Consider the following 22,041-nt stretch of genomic DNA (forward strand, 5'->3'; position numbering starts at 1 on the left):
TTGCGGATGGGAGATGGAAAAAAAAAGAAGCTATATAAGCTACTATTGTTAAGCAACAAAGCTAAAAAAAAGAAACTCATTTTTTACCAACATTTTACAACTGACGCTAAACTATTCTATACTTTTAAACTTTGTTATATTATATTAAAATTTCGCATTAATTAAATTAAAAAAACGTAAAAAAAAAACGTAATTAAAAATATATTGCTAAAAAGACTTAAAAAGTGGTCACTTAATAAAGATCCGTGTAAAAAAAATAAATATAAGATTTTACAGTAACCCATGTTGATTATTTATTTTCTATTTATTCAAAAGTGTAAAAAAGTTACTTTTACTATTAAAAAATAATATTTTTTACTTTATTTGAAAGTAAAAATTTCATGAAATTCATACAACGAATTTTAAAAACATCTTTATTTAAATTTTTTTTTTCAGTTTTACAAAAATAAGAATAATATACCAAAAATAAAGAGGGAGATTCATAAGGAATTAAAACTTCTTCGGAAGCAAAACTAATTCACATGGAGTAGAAGCATAAGCGTTTCTTAACGTAAAACAAGGAGGCGTGTTAAACATTTTTATCGTAACTAGATCTTTATCAAAATTATATTTTGAAGTTATACTTTTCATAGAAAAACAATTATTAAGGAGTATTTCCAAAGTGGAAATACTCGCAATACTCGCAAAGTATTAAGGAGTATTTCCAAACTTCTGTTACAACTAAAGGATAATATATTTACCGTAACTAGCTGAATATCTTTACATATCGTAACTAACAGTACATTCTGTACCAAGCTGGATCTTTTTTTATAAACCTCAACTTTTTATCATAATATACTCAAATAAGCTAGACTTTAGGTAGAAGCGAAGTTGTTTCACTCAAGCGCGATACAGTAGAGCGCCCTGTATCTCTTCTTTCCGGAAATTCAGTGTCTTCAATATTATCTTCATTATTAGAGGGTCGCCGAGAGGTTTGTAAGGGCTTTGAGTCTGGAATAACCCGGGAACGTTCAGGTACAACAGGAGAACTAGCTGGTAAGGTACTGTTATACATTGGGTTACTAGATTGACGTACTGTCGTATTTATTACGTTTATTCGATTTCTTCCTAAAGAGTTATGCGGAGTTCCAATATATGACGAAGACGATGCTGAAGTTGAAACAGTTGCATCAAAGTTTACATATAAATGATCCTGGTAAAAATTCATATCAATAAACTCCTAAAAATAAAAAAGTTGTTTATTATTGCTTAATAAGTTTATAAAAAAAAATTAAAGCAATAATGCAGTCATTATTGCTTTAATTTTTCCAATAAGTCATTGGAAGCCGGTATACCAGCCTTATTCGCATGGTATGCTACTACATATCTAAAATTTTATTTACCTTCGTTTCGCTTTCATCAACCAACTTTTGAAATTTAAGAGCTAATTCCATAAATGAGGGTCGACTCAGAGGAGAAGGATTCCAGCAATCCAAAACAATTTTATATCTTTAAAAAAAAAATTATTAAAATTAAGGATAAGGTATGCACATCCAAGTTTTATTATCGGTTGTATAAATCTTTTGCTAACACACGGTCATTTTCACAGAGCTCTAGCTCTGTGAAAATAAAGATTTAACCATGAAAAAACTTGACAAACGTGGAAGTTATGCAGTTAAACCATTTTTTGATGTCTCTAAGAATAGTAAAAATTATATACACTCTCTATTTGAAGTTCAGGAAATGTCAACTAACGTATAGCGAAAGAAAATTAATCTATTTATCCGTCTTTTAAACAACAAAGTAACTTTTGAAATCACTAATTTTTAGCTTAATTATTGTTCAGTTAAACACACCTTTTTGCATGATATAAAAGAAATCGTGCAACATTCATAGACTAAATATGAAAAACTTAATGCTGGTTAAAAAGATTTTAAAAAATACTTTTGAAAAAAACATTAATAGAATTTTTATTTTTATTTTTATCTTCTATTATTCTCGCTTGATTTTAAACTATACTTACTACATTGTATTTTTACCTTATTATCAGCCTCTGTAAACATATTTATTTTGATTTTAAACTATACTTACTACATTGTATTTTCACCTAAATATCAGCCTCTGTAAACATATTTACAGAGGCTGATATTTAGGGTGAAATTATAATAAAAATAAATAAAGGAATAAAAATTTATTTATAAAAAAGTGTATATATATATATATATATATATATATATATATATATATATATATATATATATATATATATATATATATATATATATATATATAACGGGTGGTTACTAAAAAACGGGACAAACTTTCATGGGCAATTACTCCCATATTTTTTATGGTAGAGATTAAATAAAACTATCATTAAAAAGAGTTTTTAGTTATTTATTTATTTTAATTAAGTTTGTCTTCAACCAGTCTGTTTCTTCGGATTCGGCCAACTCTAACACGAGTTGGCCCAAAAAATGAAAATACAAGGTTAAGGTCAATTTTTTTCAGGCAAAGCTTTATTCTGGTTTGTAGTTGCTTCACGTCTTTTGCTTGCCAGTTACTCTCATTCACTTTGCCTTTCAAAATAGCCCAAAAGTCGTCTATTGGACGACACTTAGGTACAACTGGCGGATTGCCAACTTTTCTAATAAAACTGATGTTATGAGTCTCATAGCAGTTGGTCACGGTTTTGGCATAATGCGATGACGTCAGGTCCGGCCAAAATATATAATTACCATTGGCATGATGAGCGTTGATGAACGGCACTAATCTTCTCTTTATACAATTAATTTCATAGGTGGCTTTATTGACTGCAAGGCCGCTGGGGACAAAAAATGGCTTTGAAATACCTTTGTCAGAAGCGGCCAGCCAGACAAGCACTTTGGGTTCGAACTTGCCCTTTTTGTGGTATTTAACACTTGGTGGAGTCTTGTCTCTGTTGCTAGAGTAGTAGGTGCTGTTTCCATTAATCGTTGAGTGTGACAGCGTAAAGTAAGACTCGTCGTCAAGGATGACCAATTTTCCTTTAAAATCACGATAAAGACGATCAATGCCGGTTTTGATTCGCTCATTCTGGTTCTCTTGTCGATGAGGTATACCCTGTTTTGTATAACTTTTGATGTCAGTGTACTTGGCAAGAGTTTTAATGATATGTGAATGACTGCATCCATCTTTTCGACCAGCTTGCCTCATCGAAACTCGGTCACTGTGATCAAATATGGTTTTCAGGCGCTTTATACCCTTAAGGGTCATGATTTTGGCCACACAACCACTTTCTTGCACTCTTTTGTGCCCAGAATCATTCTCAACACGTTTGATTATATCTTAGATAGTGCTTCTTGGAATTTTTTCAGCATTGAAGTGAGCTACTGTGAACTTTTTACTTTGCAATTTATTATTCAAATAGAACTCATAAATCTGTTTTCTCACCTCTTCTTGCTTGGGCATCATTATTTTCTTAATTATTATTAATTATCTAAAAACAAGTAAATTAACTTATAGAGAATTAAATAAGCTTTAAAATGGATATAAGCATGAAAAAAAAGATTTAGCTTGTGGCATTTAAAATTCAGTTAAAGTTAGGCCGGATTTTTAGTAACCACCCATTATATATATATATATATATATATATATATATATATATATATATATATATATATATATATATATATATATATATATATATATGTATGTATGTATGTATGTATGTATATATATATATATATATATATATATATATATATATATATATGTATGTATGTATATATATATATATATATATATATATATATATATATATATATATATATATATATATATATATATATATATATATATATATATATACAGTGGCGACAAAATAAATAGCACAGATTGATGTTCAATATGTAATGATATATTTTCAAGAGATCTGAGTTTTTAAGAAAAGAGAGTAACTTCATTAAATTTAAATAGCATATTTTTAAATAGCACAATTTAAATAGCACACCCTGCACAAAACTATCATTTGCCCTTTTGCTACCAAAATCATGGAGGTTCTTTGTATAAATAGTTAAGAAAACTTTATTAGAGATAAATTAACATTTAGTGGGGTATACTTTTGAGTCAATAACTGCTTAACAATGACAGCCCAATGACGAGATCAATTTTTGGCATCGTTCAGGCGTAATGGCGTCCCAAGCAGCCTTTATTTCAATCCAAAGTCGGTCTAAAGTTGCAGTTGACCTGTTATATTTTTGTCAACTTCCTCCCACAAATTTTCTATCGGATTTAGGTCTGGTGACTGTGCGGGCCACTCCAATACATTAATCTTCTTAGCGTTAAACCATATTTTAACACTTTTGGCAGTGTACTCAGGGTTGTTGTCTTGTTGGAATTTCTAAACCAAAGGGAGATTTTCCTCGGCATATGGCAACATGACGTTTTCAAGTATTTCTTTGTACATGTGTTGATCAATTGTCTCTTGAATTCTATGAAACGGGCCCACACCACACCATAAAAAACTGCCACAAACTATCACATTGCCACCACCATGTTTTACGGTCTTAAGAAAATAGCGAGGGCTGAGTTCTTGGTTTTGGGGACGACGAACATATTGTTTTCAGTCGGATACAAAGCGATTAAACTTAGACTCCTCAGTCTAAAGCACATTTTGCCAAAAACTTAAATCTTTATGTATGTGCTGTTTTGCAAACTTCAAACGGCTGATGAGATTACATTTTGAGACCAATGGTTTTTTTCGGGCAACCCTTCCAAATAGCTTATTTTCGTGCAAGCGACTTGTATCAGTGCCGACAGACAAATCAAGTTTTAAATTTTGAGCAATTTGTTCTTTAATTTTTGGTGCGCTAACTAAAGGATTCAGCTTAGCAATAAGGGCAATGGCTGCATCTTCTCTGGGGGTTGTCTTTCATTCGCGAGACTTGCGTTTTTTGTTGCTTAATGAACCAGTACTGTTAAATAAATTAATAGCATTTATAACTTTCTTACGAGAACAACCCAATCTTTGAGCTATTTCAGAATTGTTCAATCCTAGATCTCGAAATGCCTGTACTTGTCCTCGAAAGACATCTGTTCTATGTTTACTTCGTCCCATAGTTGATAGATAATGAATTTTTTTTTTTTTGCCAAATGAATTACAAGAATATTCTTTAAATACTGAATAGAATGATTATCTTTTGATATAATAAAAGAATTTAAGTTTTTTTAAATAAAAAGTAAATGTGTACTATTTAAAATGACCGTCAAAAGGTGAACACGACCACTTAAATGCTCAAAACAAGCAATTTTGACAGCTATAAATGTCAAATGAGTATTTCTGTTCCAAAAGGTGAAAATTGTTGATGCTATAAAAAATAACAGCAATTGCTATAAATACAAAAAAGTTGGCATCATGAAAGTGTGCTATTTATGTTGTCACCACTGTATATATATATATATATAATATATATATATATATATATATATATATATATATATATATATATATATATATATATATATATATATATATATATGTATATATATATATATATATATATTTATATATATATACACACACATATATATTTTTTATTATTACTAATACCGCGCTTAACTCGTTTCTCCGCGCAGCGGCCTTGTTCGCCGAGACTCGTATTTCGAAGTTATAGAGTTAAAAGAGGGTTGTAACCACAAAAAGTAGCCTCCTCGACTAAAAAGTATGTATATATATATACATATATGTATATATATGCATACATATATGTATATATATATGTATATATTTATATATATATATGCATATATATATGCATATATATATATGCATACATACATGCATATATATATTTATATATATATATATATATATATATATATATATATATATATATATATATATATATATATATATATATATATATATATATATATATAGCCCTCGAATTCAGGCGGCCTTGTTCGCCGAGACTCGTATTTCGGAGTTATAAAGTTAAAAGAGGGTTGTAACCACAAAAAGTAGCCTCCTCGACTAAAAAGTATGTATATATAAAGTATATATATACATATATGTATATATATGCATACATATATATATATATATGTATATATTTATATATATATGCATATATATATGCATATATATATATGCATACATACATGCATATATATATATATTTTTATATATATATATATATATATATATATAGCCCTCGAAATCAGGTCGGCATTCAGCGATGCTGACCTAAATGCCAACTTAAAAGTGTTTGAGGTCTATGTTTTATGGTAAGACCTTTGTATCAAATTTTTTTTGCTGACCTGATGCTGACTCATTTAAAAGATCTTTGCCGACCTCATTTTTCCTAATTCCGAGGTTGTATACACACACACACACACACACACACAGACACACATATATATTATACAACATTTTACAACATATATATTATATTGTATATGTATATATATATATATATATATATATATATATATATATATATATATATATATATAATATATATATATATATATATATATATATATACACACATATATATATAAATATATATATATATAAAATATGTTGAACAATTTTATATTTGTATTTAAGTACAACTAAAGTAAAATAAAGTTCCTTTAAAAATATCAGATTGTAAACTAATTAAATAATTTAGATTAGAAAAATAACCTCAAATAAGAAAAAACTTTAACTAAATCATACCATAATTATATGCAACATACCATAATTTATATGTAACATAACAAAATTATACTCAACAAACCATATTTATTAACTTTTTTCAAAAATATACTTATATTTTTATACTTTATGTTCACATATATGTATTTTATATTTATTTTATATTTTCTTGTTTTTTATATATTTCATACTTTTTTATTGTTATATTTTTAAAATATATTTCATCTCTTTATTTTTAAGATGACGTTATATCTTATACTTTAATTTTTGTTTCAATTATAATTTAACTTTGACCTATGATTTTAGAAAAGTAGCTGTTCATTACGGTGGTATTTAAAAACCCCTATTTTCTACATAACTTGCAAAAATGCAAAAATTATAGGTACACTTTTGTTTTGTTTTTAACAAAAAGTTTTCATAAAAAAAAAAAAATATTTTTAAAACTAGCATTTTATTTGGCGTCTTTTGAGTACCAGGTTGACATAGTTTAAGAAAAAAAAATTAAGAAAAAAAAAAAAAAAAGAAAAACTTTGAGAACTCATTTTTTTTTTTTTTAATAAGTTTATTGTTTTTACTAAGACAACAATTTGCAACAATGGCAACTTTAAAAGTTAGTTCAAAGTAGAGTTAACACCCTATTGTTTAGCTAAATAGCAATTAAATTTTTCACATCTTGTTTATTAACTTCTTATTTTTTTTAAATATATGGTAAATATTTATGACAACTGGGAACATAAAATTTTAAAACACTAACTACTTCATTTATCTAACTGCCTAAAAAATATCTTCAGGCTTATTTAAATATTAAAAAAAAATAATTCTAGAGTAACAAAAACAGTGCAGCCCTACACAAGATCGCTTTACGCATACATAAAATGCACAATGCGTAACTCTTTACAGTGCAACACAAGTATTTATATAATACAATCTTCAATAGATTCATTTTGATTAAAAACACATGTTTCTTTATGAAAATAGCATTCTATTTAATTTTGATTTTTGTTTCTTATATATCATTCTTTAATCACACCTAATTCTAAATTCTATTTGTCTAACAATATTAAATCAATTCATTACATTTTTATTACATGTTTTATAATTAAATACTCGATTCCTTGAGATCCCTATATAAATAAAGTTTGTAACAAAGATATCAACTAGTTTTCATAAAGTTTGAATTTCTTTTTGAACTACAACATTGTTACAGACCACGGAATTAAAAATTGTCTGTTCAATGTTTGTATTTATAGAATTTTTGATTTTATACGTTTCTTTTCTTTTTACTGTAGATGACGTGAAGGGTATATTATTATCACTATTTTTTATAAAATGATTAACAGCATTTCGAGTTAAATTACAATCGATAGATATTTCCTTGATTGAATATTTTTCACATTTTCTTATTGAAATAATCGTATTTTTAGTTCCTTCTATAATTGTTTTTTGTACTTTTCTTTCCATTAAAATTTAAAATATAAGGGTTAAAATTAATTTTATAAATGCACTTATAACTTTGCAAACGTGCACTTATAACTTTGCAAATGTGCACATATAACTTTGCAAAACCCTGTAATTAATGCAAATAAACTCATAGAAGAATACATACAGTTCATTTGAACAGTGTTTTGGTTTATCCATTCTTTTGCCATCTTGAAGAAAACTAACAACCTCATACGAGTTCATTCCAGGGTAAGGTGATGCTCCAAGAGTAATCAGTTCCCACACAACAACTCCAAATGACCAACTAAAAAAATAACAAAAAATTTTCAATACTAAGATGGACTAAGAAAAATATAAACATAGATTGTCCTAATATAACAAAGATGGCGTATTATAGATAACAAATCAACATAACGAAAATACTATATAAGTGTAAACATAACAGAGAGAATACCATGGTTATACTCTACCACTAAAGTGCAATTTATAAGATACACTATGAGTTAAAAAAAATCTCACACATCACTTTTTGTAGTAGATATGTTATCTAAAAGTGACTCAATTGCCATCCATTTAATAGGAAACCGACCACCCTGAAAACAAAATCAAAGATTTTCTAATACTTTTACTTTTATGGAAAATTTTGGAAAGAAATTGTACACTAATCATACAGCTGATCTTTTTAGATAGTGATCATCCTCATAGATATCTCTTGCAAAACCAAAATCGCTGACTTTACATATAAGATTTTCATCCACCAAAACATTTCTTGCTGCTAAATCTCTATGGATAACCTACATAATTTCAGCATTGTAAAATTTTTTAGAAAAAATATATATAAAATTAAAAAGATTAAAGAAAAAATAGATGTTATGCAATTTTACTTAATTGTAAAATTTACTTTCATTGAGGATAACTGCGACATTCCTTTGCATATTTGAAGTGCAAACTTTAAAAGCATTTTTGACGTTAGACTGGGAACAGAGCCACCATAGCATGTCTTATAATATCGTTCATAAATGCCACGACTGCTTCTTAAAAGTCCTTGAAGGTCACCATTTGCACAGAACTCAACAATAACATAAAGAGGATCTTGTCGAGTACAACAACCTAATAAACGTATCACATTCTCATGCTCAGGTATCATTTTGAGAAGATTTAATTCTGCAAGAAGGTCTTTTTTTGCGGCTTCATTTGAATGATCTGTAAATTTAAAATTTAAATGTGGCATATTAATTCAAAGGTTATCTAAACAACTTTTAAAAAGTATAAAAAATATATTCAACATATATTTTATAATATATAAAAAATATCTTTAATATAAGTTATATATAAAAAAAATATATTTTACATATTTTGAATATTTTTCACTCTTAGTGCCTAGAACTATGCTTTAGTATGTTTCAAAAACCAAATTAAAAACAAAAGCAAAAGTTCAAAAATAACAATTTACACTTTCAAAGTCATATGTGTTTAAAAATATAACTTTAGTAAGAGAAAAAAAGAAAAAAACAAATGTTAAGGCTAGTAATTCTAGAGTAAATAGAGTAGAGTAGTAATGCTTGAGTAAGGCTAGTAATGCTAGAGTTAATAGAGTAGAATAGGTAAAAAATATTTAATGTCTAAAAGCTTTTAAGTAATAGAATTTTTTAAGTCTTTTTTAAAGTCATTTTTTAAGCTGCGCAGATTTTAACAATTGTTTTTAACTGTTTTAAAGAACAAAAGAAGCTAAAAGTTTGTCTAAGAAGCATTTTTTTTTTAAATTATTTAATCCAACACTTGAAGCAATTGTTAAATCCAACAGTTTAAGCAATTGTTTAATTCAACAGGAATTGTTAAAGCAATTGTTTAATCCAACAGGAATTATTGAAGCAATTGATTATTCCAACAGTTCAAGCAATTGTTTATTCCAACAGGAATGTTTAGGGAAGCAACTTTCACCTAAAACTAAATAACAACTTATTTAAAAATCAGAGCTAATAAATAATAAAAGCTTTTATGCATTATGTGCTTGCAAACTTGTTTGTGAGTCTTTCGAAATGTTTTACATATGTATCCTTTATACCAATAAAATACTGTAACAGAAAAAGCTTTGTTTATTTCACTAAAAATGCTAATACACACTTGTGTATTGTTGAATACATTGTGAATACATTGTATATATATATTTTATATTGTATATATTGTTTACATTGTATATATTGTTGAATACATTATGAATCAAGCTAAACAAAAGCTTTTACAGATAAAACTTGAAATAAAGAAAACGTTAGCTAGTTGGCATGTTGGTCTTCTCCACATGTTTGCTTCATATTGTGTATCTGGGAAAGATTTTGAGATAATGAAATCATTTCTTTCTAATCGCATTATTAAAATCATCTTTAAAACCTAACATTCTTCTTCATTTCCTGTAACTACCTCAAGGTTCTATCTTCGGTCCTGTTTTATTTCTTATTTTCATTAATGATCTTCCCAACAATCTTACATCTAAAGTAGCTCTTTTTGCTGATGACTCAACTTTGTACTCCTGTCTTGACAAAAAGTCTTCTCTTTTCGATCGCTTAGAACAGGCAGCTGATCTTGAGTCTAATCTCATTTTTGTAACAGATAGGGGCTCACAGTGGCTTGTAAACTTTAACTCCAACAAAACTCAGTTATTTACTGCAAGCATCTATCGCAATACTGTCAACTTTCGACAACTTTTCAATAACTTGTTTACAAACATGCAAATACCAAGTAGCCTGGCACTACTCAAAATTAAAACAACCATGAAAATTGTTGCTACAAAATTAAGTGTAAAATAATTGTAGTAAAGTGTAAAAAAAAAACTTATTATTAATAAAAATCAAATCAAACAAATTTATTAAATTCTAATTTTTTTCTAATTATCTTTTTTCTTTTCTGAAAATCAAATTTTATTGAAATCTGAACCTGCAAGTTTTATATTGCTTCTGATCCAGCTTAGTCAAAAAAGTAGCTACTTTAGTAATAAATTCTTATATTAATACATACATATATATATATATATATATATATATATATATATATATATATATATATATATATATATATATATATACAAATATATATATATGTATATATGTATATATATATATATATATATATACATATATATACATATACATATATATATATATATATATATATATATATATATATATATATATATATATATATATATATATATATATATATATATTAGAAAGTGACCAGGGCCCAAAATTAGCCTTTTTGCAAACCTGGCCAGCAAAACTACAAGATTTAGCAGGGGCAGATAGCTGGGACCAAAAAAAATTTATAATTTATAAAATTATATTTTATACAATATAATTTTATGCTTACATTTACTATTTATTAAATACTGTCATATATTTATGTATTTTTTAACTCTAATTTACTTCCAACAAATTTGCAAGCAACCACTATTAAGTTATGAGTTACTTTAAAATAGAGAATAGGATTAAAAAGCTAGGTAACAGTTAACTGAAGACTTAAAAAGTTGTTGGTTGTATAAAAGAGGAAAACATGATAATGGGTAAGCGTTATAAGGCTTTTTTAATGGTGAGCACGATAAAGAGAAATAACCTTAGCAGATGCTATTTTAACAATTGATTTTATTTGTATTGGTTTTGATGAAAGGTCAGTAGTAAATGATAATCCAAGAAGATGTAAAGAAGAGGACTCAGTGAGAGTTAATTAGAAGAGAAAATGTTTTCATTATATACAAATAATAATTTTATCTCTGATTTTAATGAGCAGAGATATAAAATAATTTTTTATCTCTGCTCATTAAAATAATTTTAAAAACTGCTGATGTTAATAAGTTGTTAATAAAGTAATTAACTCACATTAACTCTCATGCATAGATTTAAACTTGATACTTAGTACTAATATGTGTTATAATTGTTATATAACTGTTAAAATCGTTATATAGTTGTTTTATGAAACACTACTATAAAATTTACTAATGTTACATAAAAAGAGATTTTACAAAAAGTATATATTTTTAAGAATCCTATCATAAAAAACATAAATTTATCTATAAACCATTATTTCATTTATTACATTTGCAGCAAAAACTTATGAAAAAATAAAAAGAATTAAAATAAAAGTTAAATGAAAATGTTCTTAGTTAAATAAAGCAATTATTATATATTTTTATATTATGAAAATAATATATTAAATACTTTTATTAAAATAATAATAAAATAACTTCAATCAATTTTTAATGAAAGTAATCTAAATAAGAAAAGCAAAAAAAAATAATAAATAATAGTTAACATCCTATATTCATCAATGAAGCAAATTAAGGTAGTGTTTCAGGGCTCAAAATAACGAACTTTTTTGTTCTGGACAACTTGTCCAATATATACTCAAGTTTGACGGACATGTCCGATAAAAATTAAAGAAGTGTATTCAAACACCAGTCCTGACCAAGCATAAAATATTTTGCTTTTACAACTTGACAGAGCAATTTGTTTTGACAACTCTAAGCGTTTTAAAATGCGCTGAAAATAAAAAAAAAATTCTAAAAATTAATCTTAAAAGAAAAAATCTTAAAAAAAAAAAAAATTTGTAAAGGAAAATATGGGCAATTCCAAGGCAGAAAATAAAAAAGTAGTCAAACTTTATTCTCTTATTTGTGAACTTTTAGCAAATGAATATTGATGTAGATATTAAAATTTATTTAAAATATACCTTTAGTACTAAAATGAATTTATTTAAGTCATTTTTATGCTTCCGAAAGTTATGGTTTTTCTCATTATCGCATGATAAAAGAAGTATCATTGTAAAATACTACTTTACCATGAATTTATTTTGCACAATCCAAATTAATTTAGCATGAAAATGGAGCTAACATGTTCAAATTGTTGTTGCTCAATCTTTATACTTTATAAAATATATATTTCCAGGAAATAACGAAAAAACTTCTGTAATTTTCATGTAACATAAGTTAACAAAAACATAATAAAGTTTTGTTTTTTCTAAAATTTAGTTACAAGGTTAATCATTCTTTTATGCGCGTCTATTCTTTTTTATATGTGTGTTTATTCATTTTTATATGCACACTCATTCATTCTTATATGCATATTTATTCATTCTTATATGCACACTCATTCATTCTTATATGCATATTTATTCATTCTTATATGCGTATTTATTCATTCTTATATGCGTATTTATTTATTCTTATATGCGTTTAAAAAAAGCATATTTAAGCAATTTGTTTTGAAAAAACAATTTGTTTTTTTAAAACAAATTTTTCTTGTTTCCTGGTAAATGAGGTTAAAAATACTTTTAAGTATTTTAAATAATTAAATTCAAATCTAGATAAATGAATAATTAGATAAATAATAATTTAATCAATCAAGAAATTTAATAATAAAGTTAAACAAAGACCTAATTCTAAATTAAATAAACCATCATCGAATCTAAAAAATCTTTGTCTTAAAAGACGAAGAGTTTTATATAAAAGTTTTAAAGTTTTTATTAAAGTTAGGAAAGTAGTTTTAAATATAACTTATGCTTTTCATTCATTTTTTCAGAGAAAAAAAATTAGCTGTGAAAAAGAACTTTCTTTCAAAGAATGCAATGATAATAAATTGAGTAGAGAATTGAGAGTATGAAATCTATATTAAGATCATTACAAATACTTTAATGTTAATATTAAGATTTCACAATAACATAGAGTTATATTAGAGATTTTATGAGTAGTTGACTCGCATATAAACGCGAATATAAGAATGAATAAATGGGCATATAAGAATGAATAAATGGGCATATAAGAATGAATAAACACGCATATAAAAATGAATAGACGTGCATATAAAAATAAATAACCCTGTAAAAAACCTTAATTTTTTAATAATATATGCGAAAGATTATTAAATGTTATGTTTTTACATTTAAAAATTTGAATAATGATGCTTAGTTAAAGCACATTTTTTTTAATTTACTAAAGTTCCGGCGCTTTTTTGTTGACGAAATGTCATTAAGTAATTCTTGTCATTAAGTAATTCTTATTTCGTTGCGTTGCACAGTGGACCGGATATTAGACATGGTGGACAAGATTATTTTGATCTTTTTTTTTTTTTACTAAAACCCTTTATATGTTCAAAGAATCGCTTTGTATTAAGATTATAAATTTTATAAAAAGATTATAAATTTTAGTTAAATAGTTGCTAATACTAAAAATTATTTAAAAACTTGATAAAACTTTAAAAACGCGAATTTATAATTTTTTAATTTCAAATCCTATAACTTCTTAAAACCGTGGAACTGAATAACAAACTCTTCTGGTGGAATAAACTTAAAAAAAATTGATGCAACAAACTTTAAAAATAAAAATACTTCAGAAAAAATGAAAATTTATTACTAGATTTATAACTCTATATATTTCAAATCTGTTATATAATAATATCGATATATTATTGTATAACAGATTTGAAATATATAGAGTAATACATAGAAATATATAGAAAACATAAATAAATATATAGATTTGAAACTATATTATTGATATTATTGATATGTCCATGATGTTTTGAATAAGTCTGTAGATTATTTATCATCTCTCTATATATTTTTTTTATTTTTAATCGATTGGCTGCACATTCTGGATGAAAAATTCTACAACATTTTTATAATTATAAAGTCTACTGAATTCTAAAGGTACTATGCAAATAATCAACAGGCACTCTTCATTTGTCACCATTTTCTTCACTTTTTTAATTTACCTGTTTGTAAACACTATATCCTGTAGCATCATCAAAACAAGCCTTGCATCTAAACATCAGTTTATTTAATTCTTTAGCATTGTGATTAGCACAGTAATTTGTATACCACATAGCTTTTTAAGAGTGTGTTTTAGAAGACCTTCTAGCAATATTTGTACTGAATAGCTATCTATTTGAATGTTCTTGGGATAGCATTAACTTTTGAAGATCTTATACCATTATATAAAGGATATATGTGGCAGCCTTTTTTTTCAGCACCATTTCTTAGAAGCTGGTATGTTGATTTTGATATATCACCATTAATAATTAATGCAATGGCTTCATCAGGTGAATATTTCTAAGCAGGTTTAATGGAGTTTTTATTTCAAATTTCAGAAATTTTTGTGCCAGTTTTGTACTTAAACTCACTTCTTAGTTTCAATTTTATTGTAAGAAGTAATTTATGGCTAAATAAAATATTAATAACATTGTTAAGCTTATTCTTTTTGTTCTGTTACAAGCTTTTTCATAAGAGCAACATAGCTTCCCAACTTCATTAACTGATGATGTAGCATTTAATGTACTGTAGGTGTATTGAAAATCTTGAGCTAGCCAATTTTCATTACTTCTCTCAAAATTAGTACTATCATTGTTTGCAGCTATCAATTTTTACATTATAATTTTAAAAAGTTTTTCAATCAGAACCCTCTAGTTTAATATCTGCAGAAACTAAAACAGCTAATTTCGATGAAAAGAATGGTATATCATTAGGAACTAGTTTATTTTGTTGTGTAACTCGTAAATATCACCAATTTTTATATTATTACTAAACAAAAAAACAAAAAAATTGTTAGCTAAACAGTGCAATTTATATTTATTAATTATTTGTATGTATTAATTAAATAACAAACAAAATAACATGTATTTTTGTTTTCGAGAAATAAAGGTTGATTTCAAACAAAAACATGTTACAACTCATTATTTTAAAATGTTAAAGAAACCCAAAAGGGAAAGTTAGGGGCAATGTATATAGTTTAAATAGGTTGTATACATATTAAATTTACAAGTATTTAATATAGGTTCTCGTAGGTTCCCTAAATTATGTGACACCTTTTGGACAAAATAAAAGTATTAAATGTTAAAAATTTACCTCATTATTTTAAAGCCAGATTATAAGTGTATTACAATGACTGATCTTTACTTTTTTTTTTTTTTTCGTAAAGCTTTACTATTAAATAGTTTAAATATATAAACTAATCCCCTAAGCTCATAAAATTTTAAGTTATTATTTACTATTGCTATGCATAAAAAATAAAAATTTCACGCTTTTTATTTTTGAAATTTTTTTAATTATACATGAAACCGCAACTGATTTTTGTGGTTTTAAAATATACATTAGCAGTTCCAACGCTAACTCACAGTCTAGAGCTCTGTGAAAATAAAGAGAAAAAATGCAGTAAAATCACTTTTTAATGTCTCCAAGTATAGTAAAAACTATATACACTCTCTATTTAAAATTAAGGAGATTAATCAAATTATATACACCAAAACAAAAACACCAACACACCGTCTTTTAAACAATAAAGTAACCTTGGAAACCATTACTTCGCAACTTAACCACTGTTCAGTTAAACCTTCTTTTTTATATGATATAAAAGAATTATGTAATATTCATAAACTGAATATGAAAACCTTAATGCTGGTTAAAAAAAAGTAAAACTTAGAGACTCAGAGAATGTAATTCCTGAAGCTATTCTTCATATTTTGGTACAAGTGGTTGAATGTTGGAATGTAAAACAACAGCAATCAATTTTTAAAAACACAGTTGCAGAAAACATGCATAAATGAATGAATTTTTGATTTCTCTCTTTTCTTAGTTTGTATTTTTACATTGTAAGTAATTTTACATTATATATATATATATATATATATATATATATATATATATATATATATATATATATATATATATATATATATATATATATATATATATATATATATATATATATATATATATATACTATTAGGCTCAAAACAATTTTCAAAATTTTAAATGAGAGTATTACAAATGTGTTTTATGATATGGTTTTGAATACAATAAATAATTTTTTTTTTTTGATTTTGTCCACGACCTGGCCCACTGTGCCTTGGTTTGACAAGGTTTTTACTTATACTTTTTAAATTAGGAGAATTTAGAAAAAAATATATTTTATTTTTTCTTAATGTTAATCAAAATTATTTATATTATTGTTTTTTTATTTGTTTATGTATTCTTATTTTGGTTGACATATAAATATACATAAATAAATAAAAATTATATAAAAATTTTTTACTTAGACATGAAAACAAAAAAAGATTTATTTGCACTCTTTTAACATAAAAAAAATCAGTTAGAGCCTTTTTTATATTTGTTTTAGAATAACAAATACTTTGTAAATGAAATTAAGGGAGGTTATCCATAAAGCACGTCACCCTATATTTGTCAACTCCTTCCCTCCTGACACAAACAATCACTAACACTTGAAACCCCTCTCCCTCCTAAACTGTAATAGAAATTTTTACGTCAAAAATATTTTAAAAGATTTAAATGTAAATACTTTGCAGCATTTTAAAAATTCAACCAAATAAAAATAAGGCAATACCTATAAACGTAAGAAGTGTAGGAAAAAATTCAACAAACCAAACAACAAATTTTTCTCATTTAAATGACTTAAATAAGATTAATAAAGTCGTAATACTAAAATAATTTTTTAAGGTTGCTCTTGGTCTTGCGGAAAATTTGTTTTCGATTTGATAACTTCCTTAAATGTAGGGAAAAATCACCCAGAAAGAGTGCCATCAGTTTTTTAAAATTTTCTTTGTTAATTATTTTTAATGAATGAGTTCAATACTTTTGCAATTCTTTTGTTATGTAACTTTAACTCTTAATAATAGATATAAAAATCCACGATAATAATTGCTTGGTAAGTTAATTATATAGTATTATAAAAACAAGTTCATTTTCCTTAGCTGGTCACCTCTGATAAATTTTTATGTACCTTTTAAATTGGTGTAGAATTATCAACATCTTGTGAAAGTTTCTAATACAAACAAGTTTACTGATTCGCAGAAATATGACCTAAAAGTTGAAGCAATAATTTACCTTGTTTTTTGTGTAGCATAAGTTAAGTGGCATTTTTAGTAATAAGTTCGCCTTTTTTTGGCCGGATTCAAAACTTTTTAGCCTATTTTATTCTTTAGACTAACAGCTTTCATACAAAATTAATAAAAGTTTAATCTAGAGTTTAAATAGGCAAATATTTGATAAAGTTGTTGTGCGTGTAACGTAAGTTAAAAATGGAACTGTCCATATATTTATGTTACGTTTTTTAAATTAAAATTAATATACAATGCGAAATGCTTTTTAAGTTATTTTAAATATATTAATTACATAAATTATTAAGTTTACTTACTACTTTATTAAATAAAGTAACTAAATAATTATAATGATCAAACATATATTACTTAAATTATCAAAAAAGATTATATGTAATTACATTTATATAAATAAGTATATATTTTTAAATCTTTTTAAACTTTTTGATTAATTTTATAAACACTTTTATAAACTGATTAATTTTATAAACACTTTTAATAACGAAAAACTTTAGCGCGAAAACAAACATTACATAACCAAACATTACATAACAATTCAAATTTAATAGTGTAATAAAAAGTGCTGGTTTCTATAAGCATTAAAATACTATTAGGTTAAAATTTTTATAAAATAAATTTGAAAGGGGTAATAAAAGCTAAAATATTTGTTTGAAATTTATAAAAATCATCAGACAAAAAATTAATAACTAATTGCAACGTTTTAATATAAATGATAAAAACCAGGCTACTTAATTCAAAAAAATGTAATGCTTTGGCTTTTTTTTAAAAATGAAATAACTAAAAAAAATTTTTATTATTTATAGACATATTTTATTAACGTAGCTGTGTGTTCAACTTTAATTTTTGTTTTGTATAAAAAATAAAAAGTTCTAAAAATGAATTTATTATATAAATTTGAAACAACTAAAATGTTTCATAATTTATATAACTTCAACTATAAAATAAATGCACATAAAATATGGGTCGGACAAAATGACTGATAGATGTTATTTTTTACCGGACAAGTGCCAGAAAACGTCTGATGTCCAGTGCCTATTTCGAGCTCTGGTGAGAAAAAATGCTGACTTTATTTTTATGTTGTATGGTAACCTCTTTGAGTCAAATTTTTTTGCTGACCTGATGCCAACTTCTAACAGGTTGAGGTCAGCATTAAAATGAGGAATCAGGAAAAATGAGGTTTACAATTTATTACCAACCTCTTTTTCCTAACTCAGAGGGCTGTATATGCATATATATATATATATATATATATATATATATATATATATATATATATATATATATATATATATATATATATTTATTAGGGTGTCCCAAATAACAACATTTTTGAAAAATCTATGCTGCCAGCCCCTTAATGTGTTCTATATAATAACACTAGATTTCAAAATTCTTTAAATAGAAAAGAATTTTAGGGGTCCCAAGACCCTTGAATGTAAGATAGGTCTCTATAATTATTAATAAAACAGTTATTTAAAAGTATATCATGTTGGGTTTCAATAGAAGCAAAATTATATAAAATTTATAAAAATAATCATTACTTTATAAAAAAATATTGCTAAAAAAATTATAATCAAAAAATCTTGTTAAATTCCCTATTTTTTGTTTTTAGTTAAAAAATGTAATTTTCTGTTCACTAAAATCTTTTTTTTTTTATTCACCTCCTCAAGGCCGAGACGGCCACTACAGATGAGGAGGCTACTTAATAGTGGTTATAACCCTCACTCAACTCTATAACTCCGAAACACGAGCCTTGACGAACAAGGCTGCTGCGCGGAGAAACAAGTTGAGCGTGGTACTACCAGGGACGTGGTGGTGATCGAACTCGGATCCTCTCGCTTATAAAGCGAGTGCTTTACCACTACACCACTACACCACTATCGCATAATTTTATATATATATATATATATATATATATATATATATATATATATATATATATATATATATATATATATATATATGTATATATATATATATATATATATATATATATATATATATATATATATATATATATATATATATATATATATTATATATAGTATAGTACTTTAATAGTATATATTGATAATACCTCTAACAATTTTAACAGCTACTTTAACTTCATCATTGGTACCTTCTATTCCACGGGCAATACCTGACATCACTATACCAAAGGCACCTGCACCCAACACTGAGGTTATGACAAGCTTTTCTCGTGGAAATTCCCATTCATCAGAATCATAAAAGATTGGCTCTAGTTCAACAGAATTTATATCAGCTGTAGGAAGAATACTACGAACCTAAATATTTTTTTTACAACAAGTATAATAGTAACATTAAAAACTACACAGGATACATTATACAATATGTATCCTCGTAACTAAAACTGCACAGAATAGATTATACAATATGTATCCTGATAACGAAAACTTTTTTTTTTTTTTTTTTGTTAATTCACCTCCCCAAGGCCCAGAAGGCCACTACAGACAAGGAGGCAACTTAATAGTGGTTATAACCCTCTCTTAACTCTATAACTCCAAAACACGAACCTTGACGAACAAGGCTGCTGTGTAGAGAAACAAGTTGAGCGCGGTACTACCAGGGATGTGGCGGGGATCATGGGAATTGATAAAGATCTAAAATTTGGGAAACACATTAAACAGTTATGCAGTAAAGCTAATGGTAAATGTTTTGCTCTTTCACGCATAAGAAATTTTTTGTCCCATGATAAATCCATTTTGCTGTTTAATGCTTTTATTTTGTCTAACTTTTCTTATTGTCCTCTAATTTGGATGTTTTGTTCAAAAAAAGATGACAAACAAATCAATAAAATTCATAAAAAAGCTCTAAGTATAGTCTTTAAAAGATTTGATTTGTCTTTGGATGAATTTATAAATTTTGATAATAGTCCAGGAATCCATCTAAGAAATTTGAGGTTTCTTATGATGGAAACTTTTAAGTCTATTATTTATTTCCTTTTTTTTGTGTGTGTGTGTGTTATTCACCTTCTCAAGGCCGTGAAGACCACTACAGATGAGGAGGCAACTTAATAGTGGTTATAACCCTCTTTCAACTCTATAACTCCAAAACACGAACCTTGACGAACAAGGCTGCTGTGTAGAGAAACAAGTTGAGCGCAGTACTACCAGGGATGTGGTGGGGATCAAACTCAGAACCTCTTGCTTATGATGCGAGCACTTGACCACTACACCACTACCGCATTTATTATCGCATTAATTGTGTTTATACATGAGATTTTTTAAAGTAAAAAAATCTTTTTACTTTAAAAAATCTTACGTATAAACTCCGTTGTAGCAAAAAACTTATTCTACCTCCTAAAGGCTCAATATATAATACAATTATATACAATGTATAATATAAAAAATATAAATAATATACAATGATTCATGCTGTACGTTATATAGAGCCACCTCACTCTGGAACACTCTAAATAATGAGACCATGTTCACAAAAAGTCTTGAGGTGTTCAAAAAACATATCAAGAATTGTTATGGTAATAATTGCGTTTGCAAAATTTGTCGTTGTTAAAATTTTGTTTTATTTTATACTAACTTATTTCTTTAGCTAAGATTGTATTATTATAAATATATTTTTTTTTAAATTGAAACAATTGTAAATTTTCATGACATTCTTTCTTTTTTTTTCATGAAACAATTGTAATTTTTTTTATGACAGAGTGTGTGTACTGTCTATAAAGTTAAATGTGTTGATTCAAATTAGTTTTAGGGTTAACTAAAACTATCTTGTAAAAATCAACTTGAAATAAAGTTTTTAAATTAAATTAAAAATTACGACCTAAAGCAGCAATTTCATATATATCTAAAAGTGCTTTTGCAAGAATATATATGTTTATATATATATATATATATATATATATATATATATATATATATATATATATATATATATATATATATTTATATATATATATATATACATATATATAGATATATATATATATATATATATATATATATATATATATATATATATATATATATGTATATATATATATATATATATATATATGTATATATA

General features: G+C 25.7%; 1 protein-coding gene across 1 annotated transcript in view; it reads right to left on the reverse strand.

Annotated features, from left to right (window-relative positions):
• Positions 1–399: 399 nt before the first annotated feature.
• The window catches only part of LOC100199016 (fibroblast growth factor receptor 1), a 70,527-nt gene continuing 48,885 nt past the window's right edge, over positions 400–22,041 (reverse strand). The window contains exons 7-13 of the mRNA XM_065810114.1: positions 20,075–20,282; positions 9,003–9,304; positions 8,773–8,895; positions 8,621–8,694; positions 8,268–8,405; positions 1,383–1,488; positions 400–1,219 (exon numbers count right to left, since the gene is read on the reverse strand). Coding sequence (XP_065666186.1) covers positions 848–1,219; positions 1,383–1,488; positions 8,268–8,405; positions 8,621–8,694; positions 8,773–8,895; positions 9,003–9,304; positions 20,075–20,282 — 1,323 coding nt within the window. The 3' untranslated portion in view covers positions 400–847. The remainder of the gene's footprint in view (positions 1,220–1,382; positions 1,489–8,267; positions 8,406–8,620; positions 8,695–8,772; positions 8,896–9,002; positions 9,305–20,074; positions 20,283–22,041) is intronic.

The sequence above is a fragment of the Hydra vulgaris genome, chromosome 11 (genome assembly GCF_038396675.1).
Source record: "Hydra vulgaris chromosome 11, alternate assembly HydraT2T_AEP".
NCBI lineage: Eukaryota > Metazoa > Cnidaria > Hydrozoa > Anthoathecata > Hydridae > Hydra > Hydra vulgaris.